Source organism: Drosophila albomicans, chromosome 3 (assembly GCF_009650485.2).
Source record: "Drosophila albomicans strain 15112-1751.03 chromosome 3, ASM965048v2, whole genome shotgun sequence".
Taxonomy (NCBI): domain Eukaryota; kingdom Metazoa; phylum Arthropoda; class Insecta; order Diptera; family Drosophilidae; genus Drosophila; species Drosophila albomicans.
Genome location: NC_047629.2, coordinates 9,499,502 through 9,524,916, shown reverse-complemented (window position 1 = coordinate 9,524,916; position 25,415 = coordinate 9,499,502). Strand labels below are relative to the sequence as shown.

Below are 25,415 nucleotides of genomic sequence, written 5' to 3'. Positions count from 1 at the left end.
TCCTAGATTTCAGAGACTATAAGAGATTGAGCTATAATTTTCGACAGCATTTGTTATGTTTGTATGCCGATCAAGTTTGTTTAAAATATTTTGCCACGCCCACTTCGGTCAAAAATCGAATAACAGGCGTAATTTTAAAGCTGGAGTCGAATTTTGGTATATACAATAATAACTATAGTCTATATGATTCCAAATAAAATTTGTCGAAGTTATTAAAAAATTACTTTTGTATGGGCAAAAACGTTGTTGCTTTGGCTGACAATCTGGTACATTTTCCAGTATATTTTGAATGTGGCACTATATCGATATACCAAATATAGCATTCGGTATATTTTGCAAATAATACCACAATATTTTGCTATTGTTGAAAATTGGTAACGGGTATCTAACCTAGCACACTCGACTGTAGCTTGCTTCCTTGTTTATTTACTGGCCTTACTCAGAACAACTCATTCGGTTATGATTCACTAAGTTAATTAAAACTAAAAATTTTTAAAAAATTTGTTATTTACTCCCATCTCTTATGAATACCTTAGAATTGCTGTACACATATTAAGATTGCAATTACTATTAGGGGTATCTTATAGTCGAGTTGTCGGAACAAAACCCCCTTACTATTGTTTTCGTTTATTTACGAGTGTGAAATAATGCTTAGACGAGAATGTAAAGGGCACTTCAGCCGTATTTCGATATACTATCGATGTTTAGGACTTAAGTTGGCGACTGATAAGATTTTACAGGTGTTAGCCAAATGGCAGAGCACATCCACTCGAGTCGTAAATAGCCTGGATTTATATAGAACAATTATAAATTGTTGGCGAAAATTCCCCATATAAATAGAATGTCAGTTGAGTGCAGTATTCCACATTTGACTGCAACTTGCGAAGGTGAAGTGAGTGAGCATCGGAATAGTCGTAATAGCAAATATGGCAGCACTACCCACCACCTATAATGAAAAGGATAATATCTGGAGCGGTGCCAAACGTAACTCGATCTTCAACTATGATACGTCTGTTGGGAAAATTATATTCAATACCATGAGAAATTGGCCAAAGAATGTTTGTCAAGTGAGTAGAAAAGTGAATCAAAATTGAAAGCTGAGGATTCAATTTATTTGGATCATTTTAGATCAACGATGTTGATGGTGTATCGTTGACAAATGGTCAAGCTATTACTTGGGCCATACGAATTGCTCAATATTTGAAGAAACGGGGACTTAACCACAAGGATGTTATTGGGATATCGGCTAAAAATACGACTTATGTGCTGCCTTTGGGTATTGCTTGTCTGATGAACTCCACACCGTTCCATGCAGTGAATCCCATGCTAGATGAGGGTAAGTACAATTAAATGATTTTTTATTGGTGGCAATTGACTGAATTTGAAATTTATAGAAACCATCAAGTATGTTTTCGAATTAACCAAGCCAATGGTCATATTTTGTGATGGTCACGAATACGAGAAAATCCATTCGGCAACTCGGGGCTGGCATCCAGAAATATTTACGATGGTTGATCATATCGAGGGTGTGCCCAAGATTGAGACTCTGTTGGATGCCACAAATACGGAAATGCTTTATCAGTGAGTTTGTAGTGCAATCTTCATGTTGTTAAAGAAGTTTTTATAACATGGCTTTAACTTGCAGACCTGAACTGCTTAAAAATGGTGGAGATCAGACAGTGGCTATTTTGTGCTCTTCGGGAACTACGGGATTACCAAAAGCCGTCTGCTTATCCAACAGCATCCTTATACAGGACAGCATGTGAGTACATCAACAAGACTTCGCTTAGCTGGAATTCCAATAATTTTATTTCTCTTTTAAAATTCAGGCTGGTCACCAGTGAATCGATTATCTACACATCGAGTTCCTTGGATTGGATTACTGGCCTTTGGGCCTTTATTTTCAGCACAGTATTTGGCTGTACTCGCATCATAACCAATAAGCCCTTTAGTCCCGAATATTTTGTGGAGTTGGTCAAGAAGTACAAGATCAATTATGCTGTGGTGCCTCCTCGCCATCTCTCCGCTTTGATCACTTGCCCGGAAGCAACGACTGAAGCTCTTTCGCCCATTCGCATGCTCAACTATGGCGGAGGTTTGGTTACGTTGACAACATTGCAGCGTGCCCAGGAGATATGCAAGACTGCCATGTTCAATTCGGGATATGGCATGACCGAAGTGGGTGCTATAACTGGTAATATTGGGATTAGTAACAACAACTCGGCTGGTCGCTTAATGCCGGGCATTAAAATTCGCATCGTCGACGAGGAAGGCAAGAGCTTGAGTTACAAACAAGTGGGCGAGATTTATGTGCACACCGGACAGGCATGGAATGGTTACTATGGCAATCCTGTGGAGACTCGCCGAATGCAGGACTTTGAAGGCTGGTTCCACACCGGTGATTTGGGATACTTTGATGAACAGAACTTCTTGTATATTGTGGATCGCAAGAAGGAGATCCTGAAGTACCAGGGTCTGCATTATTGGCCCACAGAAATCGAGACTGTCATTGCGGAGCTGCCTCAAGTGCAGGATGTGTGTGTTGTGGGCATCTACGATGAGCGTCAAGGCGATGCTGCTGGCGCTTTGATTGTCAAGCGAAAGGGATATGAGATCAACGAGAAGGCGATCATCGATCATGTGGCCAAGCGATTGACCGGGGTGCAGAAGCAACTTCATGCCGGCGTTCGCTTCACTGATAAACTGCCAGCGAATTTTAATGGCAAGACGATCCGAAAGGCAGCGCGAGACGTATTTGTTTCCATTAAATAATTTATAGATACCTTTATAAATAACACCTATTATATTACCTTTGAATGGAAACACTTTACATATTAAGTATACGCACTCGTATTTTTTCGATATTGCCGCATTCAGTCATTTGTGGAATACCCCTTGCTCTTATCTAAAGAGGCTTGTTCAATTCTTAAGGCACGTGCCAACGAGGAAGCTTTTAATTGTACTATCACATCACACACTTGAGATAATAAATACCTCAATCTTAGGAATAACGCTGACATAGTAAAAGAATATCTTTTTTCTAATCTTTCAAAATATCTTAAACGAGACTGAATACAAACGATTCCCAGAATAGTAACTAATCTATTAATACATGCGTCATCGATAAATAAAAGTAATTAAGCTGATTCAAACTCGACCTTTAAAGTGGTCTACAACGTATTTCCATCTATAATACGGACGCATCTTCGGGCAGGTTTATATTAAATAACAATTATAAATTGTCTATTAAATGTTTGTCAAGTGAGTGGATCTATATTACGATATTAGGAATTTGCTTCTGAATTTATACTTATCCTTAAACTGATGCTAGCGGAAAATCCTTAACCTATGTCCTTCGGTTTGAAGATAAACAATGAATATTTAAATAATCTATTAATTACCCTATCAATAGTAGATCAAACATATCTTCCTTTGAATAATCGTATGATTTTCAAACAACCAAAGGTTATAGTAAAACGTCACGTGATAAGAAAAATACACTGACACTTCAGACTGTTGCGATAGCATAATCTCAACCACTAAATGTTTTTACTTGATTTTTGGAAATTGCAACAAATGTTGTTTGTAGTAAAGTTGATGGATACTATTTGATATTTTTATAAGATAGAGAGATTTTAGATAACGCATCCTTCTCCATTCACACTGGGCTGATCAATGAAATATACTATACGATTTTCCTTGATCTACATTTCAAACATTGATTAGCCACTAAGATAGGTGGTTTGAACTTCTACAGGTGACTGATAAAGCACTTATGTGTATTGACCAGTGATTCACACTTTGCATTAATGTTCTTCATTCGCAGTAACCTCAATAAAATATGACTAAAGCTGCCACTATATAAAAGACGGTACATGGTTCGATGTTTTCAAATAAGCCAAACCTGGCAAACAGTGAAGAAGTAAAAGTTGAAAAAGTTAGAAATTGTTTGTGATATCATTATGGAAGCCTTTCCAACTACCTACGATGCAAAGGATAAAACTTGGAGTGGCCCGAAACGTAGCTCCATCTACAACTCGGACGCAGCCTTGGGCAGGATCATATTCAACAACATGAAAAATTGGCCAAGAAATGTTTGTCAAGTGAGTGGAACTACATTACCATATTAGAAATTTGGTCCTGAGGATTATACTTGTAGATCAACGATGCTAGCGGCGAATCCTTAACCTATGCTCAGGCTATAACTTGGGCTATTCGGATTGCGCAGCACCTGAAAAAGCGAGGACTTAATGACACCGATGTGATTGGAATTTCTGCTAAGAATACAAATTATCTCATGCCCTTGGCTACTGGCTGTCTGATGAACGCGACTCCTTTTCATGCCGTCAACCCATTGCTCGATGAAGGTAAGACCTAATTTTTGATCACACTTCTGCTTCATTGCATTCGATTTCTTATACCCGCTACCCATAGGGTAGAAAGGTATTATAACTTTGTGCCGGCAGGAAATGTATGTAACAGATAGAAGGACGCATCTCCGACGCTATAAAGTATATATATTCTTGGTCAGTATTAATATCCGAGACGATCTAGCCATGTCCGTCTGTCTGTCTGTCTGTCTGTCTGTCCGTCTCTTCGTATGAAACACTGGATCTCAGAGACTATAAGAGATAGAAGTTATTAAATAAATACTTTTGTATGGGCAAAAACACCTACTTACTAATTGCTTTGGCTGACAATCTGGTATATTGTTCGTATATGGTATATTTTGAATGTGTTACTATATCGATATATCAAATATACTATTTGGTATATTTTTAATATTTTGTAGTATTTTCGGTATATTTGGAAAAAAATACGGCAATATTTTGCTTTTATTCAAAATGCGTAGCGGGTATCTCATCATGGAACACACTCGACTGAAGCTTTCTGACTTGTTTTTTTATAGATACCATTAAACATGCTTTTGGGTTAACCAAGCCCAAGATTATATTTTGTGATGGAGTTGAGTATAACAAAATGAAATCGGCAACACAAGGCTGGAGTCCTGAAATATTTACAATGATCGATCATATTGAGGGTGTGCCCAAAATCGAGTCCCTGCTGGATCCCACACCAACAGAAATGTTTTATCAGTGAGTATTGAGTGCGTTATAAATTTACCTCAATTTAACAATTTACAATTTGCAGACCTGAACCTCTTAAAAATGGTGGAGATCAAACCGTGGCAATTCTATGCTCATCTGGTACAACAGGACTACCGAAAGCTGTTTGCATATCAAATAGTACTCTCTTGATGGATAATGTGTAAGATATAGATAATGCCTGATCCTGAATTTTACATTGAAACGTATTCCAAATTACAGTCAAATTACCAGCGAGATGATCTTTTATGTGGCAAGCTCCTTGGATTGGATGACAGGAGTCTTTGCTCTTATTTTCACCACAGTGTACGGCTGTACTCGTGTCATAACTAACAAACCCTTCACTCCTGAATACTTTGTGCAATTGGTGAAGAAGTATCAGCTCCTCTATGCCGTGCTACCTCCTCGATATTTGTCCGGTTTGGCAATTTGTCCAGAAGCAACTGTAGAGGCACTCTCATCCTTGAGATTGATTAACTTTGGTGGAGGCGTGGTGTCCCTGGCAACCTTGCAGCGAATTCAAGAGCTATGCAAGAATGCTATTCTAACTGGAGGATATGGAATGACCGAAGTTGGCGGAATCACCGCAAATCTTGGAATCAAAAATATTAATGCAGCTGGAAAGCCCATAGCAGGTATTAAAATGCGCATTGTCGATGACGATGGTAAGAAACTGGGCTACAATCAGGTTGGCGAGATTTATGTGCACACCGGACAACCATGGAATGGATACTACGGCAATCCCTTGGAGTCTCGTCGAATGCAGGACTTTGAGGGTTGGTACCACACCGGTGATTTGGGATACTTTGATGATAACAACTTGTTGTATATTGTGGATCGCAAGAAGGAGATCCTCAAGTATCAGGGTCTGCATTATTGGCCCACAGAAATCGAGACTGTTATTGCGGAGCTGCCTCAGGTGCAGGATGTGTGCGTTGTGGGCATCTACGATGAGCGTCAAGGCGATGCTGCTGGCGCTTTGATTGTCAAGCGAAAGGGATGTGAGATCAACGAGAAGGCGATCATCGATCATGTGGCCAAACGATTGACCGGGGTGCAGATGCAACTTCATGCTGGAGTTCGCTTTACAGATAATCTACCAGCCAACCATAATGGAAAGACCGTTCGCAGGACAGCGCGCGAAGTTTTTGTAGCTGTTAAATAAAAAAGTTGTAATATTATTCTAAAGTGTTGGCAATACATACTTATTGCTTGAAATTGTAAGGTTTTATACTCATATAATCCACGATCGAGAATATACAGTGAAAACTCCTTAGTCGGAAATTCTTCTTGGTAGTCCCTCTTCATATGTACATATATAGATAAAATATTATGTAGGCAATGCAAACCCGTATAGATAGTATATATCTGTCAAATAAATTTATCGTTATCGATTTTTGTATTAAGAATGTGTGCACTGCTCTCACTGCAGCTACCATTAAAGCATTGCACTGCTTATCAGCACTGCACACGCAATGCAAGCAGTATACAATTTGGTTTACACTGCTTGTACTGCTTTCGACAAGTAACAGAATGTACAAAATGATCACTCAATTTTCAAAAATTACATTTCGTTTATTCGTTTCGTGCACAAGCACAAAATTTCGTTATGATTTCAATTCGATTTTCCACACACATTACCCGATTGACAGTGCACAAGCAAAGCAACAATGGTCCATGCCGCAATCAGAGCAGCAACCAGTGCAGCAAGGACTCGAATGATAGTCAGGGCTTTAAAGTAACGCTTGTGGGAGCTGCTGGCGGCGTTGGACAACCCCTGGCTCTGATGCTCAAAATGAATCAGCGGATCAAGACCCTAGCACTGCACGATAAGGTGTCAACCAAGGGCATGGCCGTCGATCTATCCCACATCTGCACGCCAACAAACGTCGAGGCCTATGAAGAAAAGGATTTGGGGAAAGCGCTTAAGAATGCGTCAATTGTGGTGATTGCGGCTGGACAGCCGCAGAGACCAAGCGTTAAATACGAGGAGCAGCTTAAGGCTAATGCCAAAGTGGTTGTCGAGATAACCAGAGAGATTTGCAACGTTTGTCCGCATGCTTTACTAGCTTTCATCACGACTCCGGTGAATGCGATTGTGCCTATCGTGGCCAAGGTGATGATGGAGCTGGATGCATATGATCCCAAGCGTCTGTTTGGTGTGACAGCGCTGAATGTTGTGCGTGCTAAAACTTTTATTGGCGATAGCATCGGCGTTGATCCCATGGAGGTCAGCATTCCTGTGGTGGGCGGTCATGGTGAGACAGCTTTAGCGCTAATCTCTCAATCAAAGCCCCAGTTTGATGGCAGTGCCATGGAGCGAGTGGAGGTGCTGCAACAAATGCAGAACGCCGGTCCTCAGGTCATTGCGTCGAAAGAGGGCAAAGGTACCATCACCTCATCTATGGCGTATGCGTCTGCCAGTTTTGTCAACTCTCTGCTCAGGGGCTTGAACAACGAGAAGAATGTCATCGAATGTGCTTACGTTCAGTCAGATGTTACGGAGGCTCAGTTCTTTGCCTCTCCGGTTTTGCTGGGTCCCAAGGGCATTCAGGAGAACTTGGGACTGCCCGATTTGGATGAAGAAGAGGAGGAGGCAATGGAGGAGCTTGTTAAGAAGTTACAGAAAGATATTGATCAGGGTCTGAAGTTGTCAGTGTGTTGAACGACAACTGTTCAGAAGAGTCGTGTAAATTATAAGCGCATTAAGAAATGCATTAGATAAATTCAAGTATAATTCTTAATATGTACATGGTTATAATTTAAAGACAAGAGTTAAAGACAAGATAAATATGTCTACAAATAAACACCATTTTAAATTAAATTCATGTTAATATGAAATAATTAGTAAAATTCTTAATAAAAGAATTTGATTCTTACTAATGATTTTAAAATTGCCGGTAGCTGTGCTATGAATAATATCGATAACAGTTTGCGATATTTTGGGTGGCAGTCGAATGATTCAAGCAAGCAGTGCTTGAGTGAAAATATAAACAAAAGCGAAAGTGTGAGGGAGTAGTTAAGTAATTAAAAATAATATTAAATTATAAGCCGGCAATTTGAAATTTGCTTTTATTTATGTAAAACAATTGCAGTCTCCTCTGATTATGTTAGCAATATTAGTTTACCTTAGCAATTATTTTAAATTTAAAATATTTTGATATTATTTTTAGTTTTATTTAAACAAATTTACTAAAATTTAAATGAATATACATACATTAATTTTAATTTTGTGTACTACATAGTTTTTAGTTCAGTAATCTAGGAAGAAACACGTCTCACAACCGTCTTAAGCGACAGACAAAATATACAAATATTGTATGATATTTCTACATGTTTGTGAATTTTATGGGAATATTCGACAAACAAAATAATACCAGCTTCTTAGTGAAAAAACTTTTTAAAATCACATTAATAGATTTGACTTGTTTAATAACAATTATTAAAATTAGCATATAAAGAAAAATATTATCTTCTTTCAAAATAAATCGCACGCATCTATTTCTTCGATACACTCATCTATCATGACATTTTTTCTGTTATAGTGATACAAATAAGTAAACATGCATAAGTACTTGCGTAGGTGTGAAATTGAAAAATGTCTTATAATAGTAGCGAAGCACGTTTACTTGTACACAAACCAATGATATTTGCAAAAAGCTTTCGCAAAAGCTTTTTAAGCGCACTTGTCGCTCTTTTAAACGTCAAAAGCCGTTACATATTGATTGATATTGATTTTTAAAACCCCTCAGAACAGTGCGAGGTCGGTTCTTGTCAATGCAGCGATAATTACAAGATTGCAAAAAACGTGCCAGGGTTACAACACGGTAATTTGCATTCACTGCAACCATTTAACTACTTTCCTTCTCCCTCCATCGCTCCCCATGAACGCATGTAAATATGAAATGTGTTTTTAAGGTTTCAAGGAGAGAAGCGTGCGAAGAAAGTCGGAAAGTGTGTCAACTGACAATCGCACCTTGCAATTTTACCTATCATTTGTAATTGAATTTATGAATTATGCAATTGCATTCATTGTCAATTAGAGAAATCAATAAATTTCAAATGAAAATTTTAACGTACATTCGTAAATGGAATCTTAGCATATACCAAAATTTCTGTGAAATCACAATGTGCAATATTGCACAGATAATCCCTTACCTCAGTGAGGCATAACAACATGGGAAACACCTTTGTTGACGGTTCATTGCGTTCCACTGAAAGAGTTCATTAGTTTGTGCATTGTGCAGGTCGGAAACAAAACAAAGATGCGTAAAATGAAAGCCATCAATGGAATTTCAAACAGAGCAGAGCAACCAGCTGCGGTGCACATGCGCGCCATGCGGAGACAGAGATAGCAGCGGCAGAGACAGAGATGGAAGCAGAGTTCAGCATAAACTCTGTGCTGGCTAATTCAACAGTTGAACAATTTACCTGCATGTTAGATAGGTGTATAATATAACTTGCAATGCATCTGCAGTGAAGTGGAAAATCTGATAACAAAAGAGAAGCCGAACAACAGCAGCAGAGATAGGCATTAGCAGCTAACAGCAGCAACAGCTGTGCCATAGACCAATTGAATGAAGCGGCATCCGTGAACAGCTGCAAGTTTCAAGCATTAAACGGAACAACAACAAATACCAGCAGGCAATGTGAATCGCGAGCGCTGTGTGCTCGCTCACCTGCTGTTAAGAGCAGCATTTCAAGAGCGAAAATTGCGATTAAGAGATGCGAGCACAGTGCCGAACACTTGCAGCTCATTTGAGCATTACAGCAAAATAACAGTGACTGTTAACCTAACAGCTGCGCTGAAATGCTCTTTAGTGTTGAGCTGCCTTCGGAACCGAACAAGAATTCAATTGTATCGGGAACTCTGCGTTGAACGGACGTGTAAAACCAACAGTCGCATATTCACTTTGAAAACGACGTCATCGGGAACGTTGTTGTCTTTGCCGAAATCGTGTTAAACAGAAATAGCAACAAAACAAAACAAAGAAACAACACGAAATATATAAATGCATATACATTTAATCGTACATATGTACAAAGGTAGATATCGAAAGCAAGATAAAAACAATAACAACAAAAACCAGTGCAAAACAAACGGCGACGGCGTGCGTTGCCGCTAAAATGTCTTAAAAATATAATAATTAAATATTACAAAAAAAATATATTTTAAAAATTTGCGAGTGCGTAAAGAAGGAGTAAGTAATTCCCACGGCTGGAACCAGGAATCCAAGCACAAATCAAAATAAACAAACCAAACACTCACAAACAACAAACGCAACCTGTAGATCCAAAAAAGCGACGGCAACAGCGACGCTAACAGCAGCAGCAGAGCAGCTGGCGTATTGTTCGTTTTCGGAATCGTGAATTGAATTTAACGTGTGTGTGTTTTTTTTGTATGGCTCGCAACGCGGAAGCTGAAAAACAAATGCAATTGCCTTAAATCGGTAAACAAGAAGCAACAACTAACAATAAGAGGAGCAACAACAACAGTTGCAAGAGCGTAATAGCTTTTACTTTTCCAACAAGGAGATCGAGTAGAAAGAAAAAGACAAAAAAGAGCTTTTCCATCATGTGGTGGTGCATTGTCGATCTGCCAAATGGCACCCAACAAGCTGTCAAATTGGATACCAAAGCAATTGGACAAGAATGTCTCGAAAAGGTAAGCAACAAAATGCCTATTTTTCTGTCAAAGTAAACAACAATAGCGCCAGCCACATTTGAATTGTAGATGGCAACAAAAATAAAAAGTCAGACATTGAACCGCCATTTAACTTGTACAATGTGTGTTGTTATTTTGTATTTAGTTCTAGTTGCAGTTCAGCATTATATGTTTTTAATGTAGCACAACTAATGCATTTTTTATGCATAACTTGCAATTGCTTTCACGGCGCCGCCATAATATCAGATTTCAGTTCACATTCTTTAAGTAAATAAAATGCTATAGTATTATTAAAAATATTTGCACAAGTTAAGCTTGTGAGTTCAATGCGACTTCAAGGTGAGTTTAAAGACCCCTAAAAGCTTTTCAACAACAGCAAAAGTGAGTGAGATCAAGGATGAGCTTTCGCATTGTGTTTTGTTATCGGTACAATCGATAAAACTATCGCACATCTGCAGAGTGTGCGTTCAAGGATGAGCTATCGTGTTGTGTTATCGTTGAAATCGAAAATAACTATCGCGCATATCGCTCATCTCTTATCGCAAAATTGTAATTGTATTTAAAATTGATTTTGTGGCTTTTGTGCTTTGCTTATCAGTTTGTTGTTTTCACAGCGCTGTATTTCACGTTAATTCGTTTTAAAGCGCCGCGTTTTGCCCTTGAGAGGCAGAACCCCCAAGGCAGCAGCAGAAGCAGCAGCAGCATGGAGTTGGCCTTATCAATTCAATTCGACTTGGGGGACAAAACGCCGTTACTTTTGCTGCACTGCGTAGAAAACAAAAGACAGAGTCCATCCACAGTGTTGTTGATTACAACAAAAGGCCATATAAGGCTTACCCAGATAGGCACTTACATAGCATGGAATTATTGCACCTTGTACCCTGAGGTAGAAGTGCTACTTATTGGTTACCAGTAAAACTTGTCATGCACTGTTCAATGTCCAAGTGCCTCGGGTTTGGGATCCCACTTGAGACGACGTGCAAAGCAAACACTTGAGTGACTCTGCTTCTGTTACGATACCACGACAACCCATCCATCCATCCATAATACCCCCCTCTGCAATCTTTAGCACCATCTTCGACTGTTTCTCTTCCTTCCCCTTTTGACTTTGCTTTAGATTACGGGGCCAATTCGGCAATTCGAGTTGTTTGTTAGCCTAATTAAGTCTTTTGCCGTATTTGTGTTGGCCCGACCCCAATAATAGGTTCCATTTTGTTGTTTGAGTTCTCTTTTTCTTTCCCCTTCTCTCTCTCTTGCTCTCTATCGCTGTTTGTGTGCAATCTAATCAGACAAAGTTATCAAAAGACTCACACATCTAACGAGTATAGTAAAAGTATATGTTATATACTCACACACATACATACATAAGTATATTAATGTCATTGTAAATACGTATGTATGTATGCATGTATGTTAGTACAACCAAACCCCTATATGGCAATGTCTCAAGCCTAACCAATCCATGCCAGAACTCATTTCTCAACGTTTGCGTTGCCAAGTTTCTTATCGCCGCGAAAGTTGAAAATCAGACAACCAACAACGACAACAGTAAACGCTCTGTATGCTCGAGCTAATGGCAATTTTGCCTATATCTTATCGGAGTTATCTGAGCCAACTCACTATCAACATCCAAACTTAGCGACAGCTCGAAGCAATTGGCACACATAGTTTTATTGTACATCTAAATCGCATATCGAAGTAGTAGTTATAATACTCATAAGCATAGAATTATCGAAAAATGTCACAGAAATATTTAAACCGTATCTTCAATTAGTCATTATTCGATATAAGAAATGGTTCTTTTTTTTATTTTGTACTCAAACTGCTTTCATTCATTGCACTGACGAAAGCGAAATTATCAAACATTTTTATAGTAAAATGTTTATTTTAATATTATTGTTTCATGAAATGCAAAAATCTGTGTTTTTTTGGCTGGTCCTTATCTCGCTTTGAATGGTCTCATTATAAATATATTTGAGAGGAAATGATAATCGTCAATTGTTTCGCATTAAATGGAATTATTCATATTCCATTTTCATACGTTTTGATGGGTCTTTGTCTTTGTCACGAACTTATTATAGGCAATCTGTCGCATTAATACAGTTAATATTTAATCATCAAATGTGCTTCGATGCGTCATCAAAGGGATTTTGGTATTTGATTAGTATTTGGCTGTCACTTACAGAGCTCTTCGCTACCTCTCTTCCATTTCCATGCCCAAACTCGAGGCTGTTCTGGCTTATCATCGACAACGGCTCAAGGCAATGACAAAGTTCTTGTAACGCTGATAAACATTGTGCACAGATTTATGACGTTGCTACCAACTGATGGCGTCATTGCTAATTCCCCCCTTCCACTTCTCCTCGTTGGTTATGAAAATCTGCTTAATTGATTATACAATTCTATTTTTAATTAATTTCAAAGCTCATGAAATATGTCTGCAAAACACTTCACAGGCAATTAACTTCCGTTCTCAAGTGTTTGCCCACTCAACATCCCCCAGAGAGAGAGAGACAGAAGTTGGGGTGTAATTAAGTAGTAAAGGGAAAGGGGAATGGATGGGGAATTTAATGTGTGTGTTTTGCCAATTAAGTCGTAATAAAATTATTGTGTCACATGTGTGTAACACGTGTAATTTTCACTGTAATTGCATTTCCACTGCATTTGCAAATCCTTTTTGCAAGAACACAAAAAGAAAAAAACACAAGTTATAGCAAACAATCTTATCAAATTATTGTTCTAATTTGTCGTAAAATGAAAAATAATGACATGCAGAAATTTCTAGTTGCATTTTAATAAACTAATAAACAATTGCAATATATGCAAATTTCTGTACTAAGGCAATTATTCTATTAAACACAAACTGATTGTTTGATTAACACCTGTTGTTCACCGCAACAAAGTGTTTTTAAAATGTAATCACGGGTGATTGATTTGCTTTTGAACTAAGTATATAATATATAAAAATACGATTTATAGACTTTATTAAAAATAAATATTACTTCATGCAGCATTTCTTTTTATGATGAAACAATTTTTGTATAAGTTTAAAATTTGTTTCCAAGAACTTACCTCTTCTGCACTTTGCAACGCACTTTGTACTTCAGACAACAATATGCTCTTCAGTTCTTAACTAATCTGGAGAAATGTGTTTACTTGACTATCTTCAATTATTATCGCGTCATCATGAACAATTGTAAACTGATTCTTATTTTACAATCGCAATTATTACATGCGACACATTTCCAATAAACAATGACAAATATTTGTGCTTTAAGAAAACAAGTATAACGATTTTTTACAAGTATAAGGATTAATAGATTATTTTCTATATTTATTAGTTGCGAGAATTGTTTTAGTTAATAATAAAGTTAAAGAAAACAATAATGGCAGAGATCAAGAAATTCATTTTCTATATGTGATAACTTTGACCTCTGTGGTATATTTCGAATACTGCATAGATATACCAAATATGGCATATGGTATACTTCAGTATTTTTGCGGCATATTATTTGATATATTTTAAGAATAATAACGCACGGTTCTGCTTTTCCTCGAAATGGATAGTGGGTATCTCGATATACCAAATATGACCTTCGGTATATTTTTCTGGTATATTCGATATATTTTACTGTTATGCTTTTATTTAAAAACATTCTCCCTTGTTTTTTATATTTAATTTAAATTTATATATTTTTAATAAACAATGATAAATTTTGTTCTCAAGAAAATAATACTTTGTGACGATAAATAACTTATTTTGCCATATTTATTAGCTGAGAGTAATTACTTTCATATTTTCCTATACAAGCAACATTAGTCGATGATCAATGATGTTTAAAATCTAAGTATTCAATAAATTTGAGCACTGTTAGTCAGATATTATGGCATAAGTAATGATGTGTGAAATCATTGCTGAAATGTTGAAATCTTTACAAATGATGTATTGAAATTGCGACACGATTGCTGATAATTACAGAAGTAAGAGAAAGTGTAGGAGTGTGGCACAATTTGCTGATAGGGCTCGATGGCATTCTTCAACTTTTAGGTGCTGACATTGAACTCTGAGCGGAGTGATCGCGATTACTGCAACTATCAAACAGTTGCAACTGCAACGGGCAACGGGCAAGTGAACTGTGCACTGTGAGAGAGATAAGCTTAAGCTGCCAGCGACTTTGGCATTGCATAATTTTTTGTTATCGCTCGCTTTGGGTATTGAACCCGATTGCGGCAGGTTTGCCAGAGTTGCCAGCATTGCATTTGAATTGCATGTAAAAAGCTTCGTGACATCAGCGAGGAAATCGTACTCTTTGTAGTAGTTTTTACTTTTTTTCTGTTTTGCATTTCTCAATTTGCAGTTTGCAGTTCTGTGTTCGCTGTTCGCATGTCAAAGGCAAATTACAAGAATGTTCGTTACGGGGATTCAATCCAAATGCATTCAAAAGTCGGCCGGAGGCCCAAGTTCCGTTTCGTGTCGTAATAGCAAACGATTGCCAAGTGAGGGAGGAAAGTAAAGGGAAGGAGTGGAAGGGAAAGCTAAGTCACTGCTGCTTTGTACTATGGGCATGCAACAGTTTTAGCCGAAAGTGTACGCATACAGTTTGCTTTTAATGAGTTTTCGTTAATTACTTTGTGGCGCGAACTGTGAAGACTCCACACAAAACAGTCGAGTCTCGCGTTAAGTGCACACTCAGCATGATTCATCAGCGATGGCCAATTAAAGTTTACGGTTTCGAGTGCAAACTGTTATCGAACTGCATCTCGGTGCAAAGGTCCAGGCGTAACAGCAGCAGCAGCTACAACAACATGACGTTGCACATGGCGTATGCTTAACGTTGTGTTGTCACCGGATCGAAGTAAACTCTGCTCGTGTGTGTGTGTGTGTGATTAATCAATGGCTTGTGTTTTTTAAGCTGACGTTGCACACGTTTTAATCAAGCCCAAATTGAGTGAAATCCCCAAGTATTTGCGAGATACAGAGAGAGAGAGAGAGAGAGAGTGTAATTATATTTGCGTTCACTATCGTTGTCAGAATTGCGCTGCTGCCATATGCTCAAGATTTTTGCAGGCACTGTCAAGTGCTGGGATTACACAGCGTGGCAACAACAATTGAAAGGCGTTGCCAGTGAAGAGGAGAAGGCAGCCAAGTCTGTGTTGCACTGATGAGCCATCTCAAGTGGCAAGTCGGGTCAAGTGCAACAGCAGCAGAAGCAGCAACGGACCAATTTGCCAGGCTGCAACAAAGGCGGCGCCTTAGATGCCTTTGGCTTTTCACTTACATACGTAGCTCATGCATAGTTTGTGATTGCAATTTAGCTGCCAGAAATGAATCAACTTATGTCTGCGTCTATGTATTTCTGTACAATTAAAAATAAACAAATGGCTAAAAAAAAGGAAAAGAAGAATTCGTTGAACAAACAACAGGTTCAACCTTTTGTTTTTATCGACGCTGTCCGCTCGCTTTCGGTTCTCTGATAAGCACATTGAAATTTCTTAATGCTCGATTCCGACAACTGTCAACAACAGATACAAATACAGCGATACAGAGATACAGATACAAAAATACAGCACCCCATGCGAGCTGTGTGACAGCAAAAAGATATCAACGCGCAATCAAAGCGTAAATGATAAATAATCGTAAATAATTTTCGCTGTTGTTAAGACGCAATATACCTTAAAGAGTATTTTCTTTTTTTTTTGATATCACTCAACAGCAGCTGTCAGAATTGTTTATTATTTCAATAAATACAAATTTTAATTAATTTCTGACTTTGTTGCCCACCTGCTTCGCTCTTTTCTTCCGCTCCTTGATGGAGCAAACATTTTCGATCAATTTCTGCAAACTTTTCAAATACTCATTACAGCAGGCATCAAACTTTGTTAAGCAACTCAATTTGTGTGTTCAATATTCGCTGCTTTGCGCTCACACATACACACATACACAAACACATAACACACACATTTTGATACACTTGCGTCAAGTTCTTATCGCTTTGTCACAGAGCATGAGTAAGCATAGTCACATAAATTCATATATAGTATGATATATACTTATACTATATTTGTAGTTCTACTTATATCTAAGGTTATGCACCTCGAAAAGTTTTGCAGTATTTTAAATGGAGCAATTACAAAAGCTTTTAAATAACGATAACTTACTATCGTTAACTTGGTGACACAATTATTAGATTGCTTAAAATACTGTAATTCAGTGAAAGAAGATCTCATTTGTTAATTTAGTATATATAATGATAATAAAGTATGGTGTGTTTATATTTATACTATATTTAGTATAATTTATATCAAAGGTTACACATTTTAAAAAGCTTAGCAATTTATTAAATGCAGCAATTTCAAAAGCTATTAAGTACCGATAAAGATAACTTACTATCGACAACTTGGTAACACTTTATTTATTACTATATGAAGCAAGCAAATAGTGGAATTGCTTAAAAGATCTTATTAATTAATTATGGAATTATTATAAAATTATGATAATATATTTCTATTGAAATTTATGTTAAGCAAATCGCATTAAAATAAATAGCTTCGATAAAAATGTATCGAATTTAGGTAATGCAAATGGTTTTAAAATACCAAAAGCTTACTATCGATAACATGGCGACATGATTAGTAATTGGCATAATAATTGTGTTATTTTTAATAATATATGTTATATTTCTATTGATAATCTATTATCACATTTATTATTTAAAAAAATGTGATAAGTTTCTCGTGAAATTCATTTTATTGCCTTTTAAACTTGTGTTAAGATTTTGTCATAAAAGCAAGCTAGAATTCAAGCTCTAAATTAAATAAATATTATTTGAAATAACATAAAATTTAACATTTGGGTGAATTATTTATTTATTTTTATGGGTTGAGAAGCAAGAGTATTCGCTCTGTGTCATCTCCATAAAAGTTGTTCTTGCTTGATTTCTGTGTTGCCTGGCTTTTATCACATTTCTTTTTGTTCACTTCTCAGGCTTATTTTTTCGTGTATTATTTTTTTTTATATGTATTTTTTGCTTGTAGGTGTTATTGTTATTGTGCCAAGCCCCAGACACGACGAAATATTTAAAACGCAAAAAAGCAGCAAACGAGATTTACCTTATTTCTTCTTCGCTTGTTTTCCCCCTTCCAGTGTTGCTTCGTATTTTTTTTTTCGTTTTTCTTTTTTTATTTCGTATTTCATTGCTTCGTTTGTCAAGTTTCGTTTGACAAAACTGTGTCCACATGTGTGTAGCTGTCGTCGTTTGTCTGGCTGTCTCTATCTTTTAGTTATATGTCTGCTCTGCTGCTGCTGTTGACAATATTTGAGTTGAAGTCAACAGTTATTAACAATTCAGGCAAACATCAAGCTCGTCTATATAATGTACATTATATTATATTCTATTTGCTCGCACGCAAATGTAATTATTGTGCTGTTGCAATAACCTGCGAGATACTTTATTTGAGTTCGAAACTGCGCAGATGGTTTTACACAATGCGAGAAATGGGAACAATCCCATTTTCCACTCTTCATGGTCACATTTTACAATCGAATACGAAGGTCTTTCACGCTCTGTTCTGCTCTGCTCTGTTCTGTTATTAATTATTTAATGCTCTCTCAAGTTGTTTGTGTTCTTTTTCGGATGTGCACTCTATAAAATAAAACGAAATAAAATCAAACAAAACACGAAAAACGAAAAAAACAAAAAATACAGCAATCCCCCAACAAGTTTTGCCATAAATTTTAAACACGCGCTGATGACTGCTCCCTTGTGTATACACACACACACACACACGCATGTGTGTGTAATAGTATTATTGTATTTATATTTATGCATATATTTTGTACAATTCGCTACCATTTTTTGCTCTAAACTGCTGCGCAATAGTAACAAAAAAAAGAAATAACAAAAATCAAGCAAAACAATATTTATAGTATTTTATTGTTCGTTGCTTTTGTTTAACAATTCGCACTTGAAATTTTAGCTGCCATCAAATGTGTTATGCTTAAATTAATTTGTTGGCCATTTTCGTTGTTGAAACATTTACTCGATTTGTGTGTTCTGTTTTGGCATTTAATTAGCATACAAGCCACAGTGACTCGATCTCTGACTCCCTCTTTATCTTCCTCTTCCTCTTGCACTCTCTCTCTTTCGCTCTTTTGGGAACTGTCAGGCCAGATATACGCATCCAAAATCCAGTTAGTCTGTTAGCCAACAGTCAATGCATTTGCATTGATTGCCGCAATCAGAGCACAACAAACTGCAACTGCCACAGCATCAGCAACAGCATCAGCAACTGCCACAGCACTTTTTCCATTTCCATTTCCCTCGGCATAATCGAATTTACAAACATATACTAGACACACACACACACATACACACATACATACATTCAGTGGCAACTGACCTAGAATAATTCTCCACAGAATTGTGCAGTTTTCTCATTTACATACATCCCATAGTTATTTATGCATTTCCGTTGCAAGTCATTTAAATATTGGCTAAAAGATACGAATATATTTCTATAATTAAATAGGCTTCGCTCTCCGCTTTTTCCTTTTTCAGCTTCCCCATTGATATCCTCTTATTTCACAGCTTCCTTTATTTAGCATCTTACTTTTTCTTACATTTCTTCTGATCTTCATTTTGTTCTTCCCACTTCGTCACACAGACGGAAAACAGAGCTTACCTAAAAAGATCCCGTTGTTTTATTAAATTTCACATAACCTCAATTTTATTCTCAACTGAGCGGAAATTCCGTTGGACATAGTCATAAATAAATAAGAAAGTCTATATTACTGATATTTCCTCTTATAAATCAAGCTCTAACAATATTTTAATAGACAAATTCTGGACAGGATATACATATTTCTTTTTAGTCCTTTCCTTTATTTTTTGTTTCATTATTTAGCATCTTACTTTTTCTTACATTTCTTCTGATCTTCATTTTGTTCTTCCCACTTCGTCATACAAACAGAAAGCACAGCTGACATAAAAGAATCCCACCAGCTGGCAGAAAAAGATCCCGTTGTTTTAGTAAATTTCACATAACCTCAATTTTATTCTCAACTGAGCGGATATTCCGTTGGACATAGTCATAAATAAATCAGAAAATTACATTTACTAAAGTTTCACTGGTATTTCCCCCTATAAATCAATCTCAAACAATATTTTTATTTGATTGTCAATCTTCGTTTCTAAAGAAAATACACAACATCGAATTAGTTTTAAATACATATAATGAACTTATATTTTCTTTAGGCGTCTAATCACACCGAATGTTCAGACAAAGTAACAGTTAAGATCAAGTGTGACCATATAACAAAGTGCACTATTTAACTCTAAATATGGTCACGTTAGTTAAACTAATTATGATATATAGGGGCACATTGACAGACATTTTAATAGATATTCACTTAGTTAAACAAAGTGTATACACATAAGTTATTTCTTTTTAGTCCACATTTTCCCATAATTTATAATTCCACTCCAAAACTGCCAGCAGCTTCTCCCTCTTTAATTTCTGGAATGAAATTCTGCACTTCATTTTTCATCTCTCAGCTCAGCTTTCCCCATTATTCGATTCCTTATATTCATGCACTCTATTCTCCTCGAATTCCTCTCATTATGCTATGCTTTTGCTATTGAAATCAATTTTCCAAACAATTAAATCTGCGCCCGCGGCCAAGAGCCAGATGAAAGCCAAAGCTGCATTCATCTTCCTCCTAATTGACGTTGGCCAATTTCAAAATTATTGCAACAACTGCCGCATTGCTGTTGCTGTAGCAAGTAAAATAGGGGAATAGAGAAGGGGTGGGAGGGAGGGGGGTGTCAGAGCATATGCCACAAACAGCGAGTGCACTTGCAGCACCCAAACCTCGGCTGTCGAGAGAGTCTACAGCCATGCACTTTTGCCCAGAGCTGTCGTGTTCATTGCAGCAATGTCGTCTATCAACTGTGTTGTACTCATTATTGTTGTTGCTGCTGCTGATGATGTTGTTGTTGTTGTTGTTGTTGTATTTGAGGCTTTGTCGGTCATGTGGAGCGCCCCCAAAACACTCATTTGTTAGCCCAAAAATGCAAAACAACCAGCTGGGAATATGGCCAACAAGAGCCGAGCCACACAGGAGCACAGAGGATTTGCAGTTCATGCGACATGCGTCTGGGTTGCCAAGCTGTTGCCAGCACTTGTAGTTTCAGCTAATAAATCGATTTATTTAGTATTTATCGAGTCATAAATATACCACAAAATAACTAAATTTGATGTAGTGTCGGTGTAAAAGCTTATGCACTCAAATACTGATGGTCAAATTATTTTTGAATATTCACTTTCATAAAATCAAAAAGGAAAATAAATATAAATTAAAGTGCTGCTCCAAAAAATACTTTATACATTCATAAATATACCACAAAATAACTAAATTTGATGTAGTGTTGGTCTAAAAGCTTATGCACTTATATACTGATGCTACAAATATTGTTCAATATTAATTTTCATTAAAATAAATTAAAATACTGCTGCTAAGAAAGTATTCATATAATAAATCCATTTATCTAGTATTTATTGAGACATAAATATACCACAAAATGACTAAATAAACTGATGTACTGATGCTGCAAATATTTTAAAACATTCATTTTCATAAAAATAAAAAGGAAAATAAATATAAATATAAATTAAAATACTGCTACTAAAAATACTATATATATAAATATATAAATATACCGCAAAATTCTATTAATTTGATGTAGTGTTTTTCTAAAAGCTTATGCATTGAAATACTGAAAGCTTCAAACATTTTTTCAAATATTCATTTTCATTAAAATAAATTTAAATTAAAAATTCTGCAAATACTTTTAAATATTATTTTTCATATTTTGCGTCTAAAGATAAAAGATTATAGTTTGCTTTCTCATGCTCAAAACACTTGTTTGTAATAACTATTTCTGTGTACTAATCTTTAATAAGTAGTATTTAAAAAAATGCTTAAAAAGTCTGCTCTATATACAAGTATAACGTATATTAATGTTTAGCTTATCTATATTTCTGAATAATACTTGCACACTGTTAAAACAAATACATTAAAGTTCATAGTTAAAGAAACATCTGGAAAATGCAATTTGAATTTTACAATTTCTTAAGAATGCGCAGAATATAATTTAAAATTTAAAGTAAACAAAAACAACAGCTGTAATTTACGAGTCTACTCCACAGTTTATTCAAGTTTTCAGTCAACTCTATTTTAAATAACTAACTCTAAAAAAAGAACTAATTAATGCAAAGTCATTTGTCAAGCAAACACTATTAAAAAAAGGGAAAAAAATGCAATCACTCTGGCAACTCTAGGAATATGTCGCATTTAGTCAAGTTGAATCCCGGCTGAGACTGAAGGTGACTGCGTATGTGTGTTGAGTGTGTGAGTGTGTGCTGAGTGTGTTTGTATTTGTGCGTGCACCTTCAGCGTGGCTGCTTTTAGTGTTTTATGCCCCAATAATCCCCATTGCCACACCCATGGCGAAATGTTCGCGTTTAGTTTAGTGCGTGTCCTTGCCACAGCCGTGCCACAAGAACACAATTTATGTTTACACCCCGATGACGCGAACCTAACATATACATACATATATACGAATATATATACAATATATACTGTAACGCAGGGAAATCGCTTGAAGCCAACGCCGCGCTCCAGTCGCGTCCAATCAAAAGGAAATTAAGTGTATTCGCGTGCCACAGACAGTGGCAAGAGACAGCAAAAGCAAATCAAGTGGCGCCCCTCACAAACTACAGCTGAAGGTGGAGGTGAAGAGGTGGGGAGGTGGAGGCTTTTGTAATACAACTGACTGCACATCACGTGCGCGCGAATCTAAATCCCGCTTAGTCAGTTCAGTTGAGTTGAGTTCTTGAGGCGCTGCTATCGATGTGAGAATGGTTTAAAGCCAAACAACTGAGCTACGCTTTGGCGTTCCTCCTGGCTAATTAGCCATGACTGTGAGGAGGAGGTGGAGGAGGCGGAGGTGGAGGAGGAATCTCATACAGCGGCGCTAATCCAGCGACAATGACGACAATGCCACATGCCTCCAAGCACCCAAGTTGCTGCCGCTCTGGTCACTGTCAGGCTTTTAAGCCGACACTTAATGCAATTACCGCTCACTGTGCAAGTCACAGTGGGCTCAAAGCATGCTAAACGGCAATCATTTGTTGTCAAATGGCATAGTTTGTGTGTGTGGCACCAATGTGCAGCAACTCAGACTGGCAGCTGCCACTTGGCCGTAATACTTTTATGATGATGCCCAGCAGCAGCAGCAGCGACTGAATCAATGTTGCCTAGCCCCTCTATGTACGAGTAGTGTTGGCCTGGCTGGCAAATGATAATACCATTTTTGGACTACAAGTATTGTACATACATGATGCCTAGGATGCCACGTATCCTTAGCCATTGTTAGTCTGGGGCTTTGGCTTTGGCTTCAGCTTGTACTTGTAGCCATATCCTTGAACTGCTTTCGCTGTCGCTGCATGCAGCCAAAGAGGAAACGGCAAAACCATAGAAACCTGACGGGGCACAACACCAACAACAAAGCCGCACCGGAAGCATGGCTAGCGCCCTCCTGCCCCTCCCCTCTGGCAAACATCGCTTAGAACAATAATAAACAATATAAAGGCGCCTGCCTGTGCTTTAAAAAAGAAAAAAGCACTTACTTTTTTTTTTGTTTGCTACAGGACCATAGAATTTGTGGCTGAGTTTAGTTTGTGGTCGTGGTTCGTGGCTTTTGCGTTTGGAGTGTGCCGAAGGGGGCGGGGTGGCGAAAACAATAAATTGCGTGAAAATGAAGCCAAAAACCACAAAGCAACAACCACAACAACCATGGGAATGCATTGAATGCTTTTACTGTTTTGTTGTACTTGTTGTTGTTCTTTATTTTTGTTGAATTGGAATTCCACAAAAGCAACCACCTGTCCCCCAACATAACCTTACCCTTACCTTCCGCAACCTCAACTTTCTCTCTCTCTCTCTCATGCTCTTGCTCTTGCTCTTCCTCTGGCAACCTTCTTAGAGCGCTGTGAGTGCCATTTTGATGTGTCTCTAATGGCAGCGCTTTTGTTTCGCCCTTTTATACATACAAATAGTACTTACTGAGTATATATTGGCAATGGCAGTGGCTTTTATTGTTTTTCATGTGGTTTTTCAGTTGTTCCTTATAATATGCATTGCATACGCTTTACTATTATAGACTACTCTATACATATATGCCATTTTCCCATTCAATGTGCTTTTATCCTACGATATATCGCATCGTTTTGCAGCAAACAAAACACACACACCACACAATTGCATAAAAAAAGCCCCCAAACAAGGCAAACGGAAGTACTGATGGCAACCGGCGATAAGAACCCAATTTTAGCACAAATCCATTGGGGCACCCGAACATTGTATAACCAAGCGATGATAACTTATTTTTTTGTGTTTGTATTGCGTATTAGCAATATCGCACATTTACAATTTACAATTTGCATTTGCATTTGTCAAGATCACAAAATGGTTCATTTGTGCATCCTGACAAAAGCCAAAGCACACAAAAGTCGATAAGTTATCGATACGTTGTGCTTAAGTACAAAAGCTGAAAGCTACGTCAATTAGCGGCAAAGAAATTCACCCACACTCCCACATACACGAATACAGACATACACAAGTACAACAAGTAAAAGCAAAAGAATGCGAAAAAAGTAATCAAGAGAGCTAAAAGCCTGCGGCTGTTCTCAAAACATTTGCATTGTTCTTTTGCACAACAATTGCAGCTAATGCCCATTTAATTGGCGCTCTTTAAGGGATTTTCAGGGCTTTTCTGCTGCTCGCATATAAAATTAATTAAAAGCGAAAATTTTTTAATTAAATGCTTTTCAACGTGTTAAACTGACGAAATGAAAAACAAAAAAAAAACACACAATGTTAACTTTATTGCGGTCTCTCTTTTATGGGAAACTTTGCACAAGTGTGTGAAGTATGCAAATTATGGTTGCCTTTTAATGACAGTTGTAGTAGATACTGACTGGATAGAGAGGAAAAATATATCTGATAGTTTATAGTAAATGTGCATTATTTATAAACTTGCACTTGTGCATACAAAGTGAGAACGGGGAACAAAAAGTTGAGGAAGCCATGCTTGAAGCGGATTATAAATAGTTTTTTTTGCATTTGCTTTGTGCAAGTATGCAAATGCTTCTTATCACACACACACACATTAACCTGTTTCTAATCTCACAACGATTGCGACACTCGTTAACAAGTACTTGCTATGCCCTGTAGACACAGTGCAGTTTGTGCATTCTGACAGAAGCTAAAGTATACAAGAGTCGATAAGTTATCGAGTTCTATGCAGTATATTACAAATTTCTAACTGCACATAACAGTTGTAGAATTATTTTTCATTTTAATTTCATATATTACTATTTCTATTTTAATTTCTGTACTATTATTATTGTTTTTATATTTGTCTAGTTCATTTTTTATTTATTATATTCAAGTCATGTGGTTACAAATCAGTTTTTGTAACTTGTCTGTTTTTAAGTGGTATATTTTTTTAAGCTAAAGCTTTAGTTTAGTAAAAGAAGAGTATTTAATAGTTCAAACACTTGCTGCTGCTTCGCTCACTTCT

The 25,415-nt window shown here is 37.0% G+C and overlaps 4 protein-coding genes across 4 annotated transcripts in view; 3 read left to right on the top strand and 1 right to left on the bottom strand.

The window, feature by feature from the left end:
• The window catches only part of LOC117566718 (odorant receptor 49a-like), an 88,039-nt gene that overhangs the window by 2,318 nt on the left and 60,306 nt on the right, over nt 1-25,415 (bottom strand). The gene's annotated exons all lie outside the window — the stretch shown is intronic.
• LOC117572671 (uncharacterized) lies at nt 856-3,017 on the top strand. The gene is made up of 5 exons (XM_034255688.2): nt 856-1,067; nt 1,129-1,336; nt 1,395-1,581; nt 1,646-1,762; nt 1,830-3,017. The coding sequence occupies exons 1-5, from the start codon at nt 927-929 to the stop codon at nt 2,770-2,772; spliced, it is 1,596 nt and encodes a 531-aa protein (XP_034111579.1). The 5' UTR covers nt 856-926; the 3' UTR covers nt 2,773-3,017.
• On the top strand, nt 3,890-6,299 carry LOC117566719 (uncharacterized). The gene is made up of 5 exons (XM_034246264.2): nt 3,890-4,103; nt 4,160-4,367; nt 4,910-5,096; nt 5,152-5,268; nt 5,328-6,299. The coding sequence occupies exons 1-5, from the start codon at nt 3,963-3,965 to the stop codon at nt 6,268-6,270; spliced, it is 1,596 nt and encodes a 531-aa protein (XP_034102155.1). The 5' UTR covers nt 3,890-3,962; the 3' UTR covers nt 6,271-6,299.
• LOC117572670 (E3 ubiquitin-protein ligase MYLIP) overlaps nt 9,954-25,415 on the top strand; it is a 29,413-nt gene continuing 13,951 nt past the window's right edge. The window contains exon 1 of the mRNA XM_034255687.2: nt 9,954-10,770. Coding sequence (XP_034111578.1) covers nt 10,681-10,770 — 90 coding nt within the window. The 5' untranslated portion in view covers nt 9,954-10,680. The remainder of the gene's footprint in view (nt 10,771-25,415) is intronic.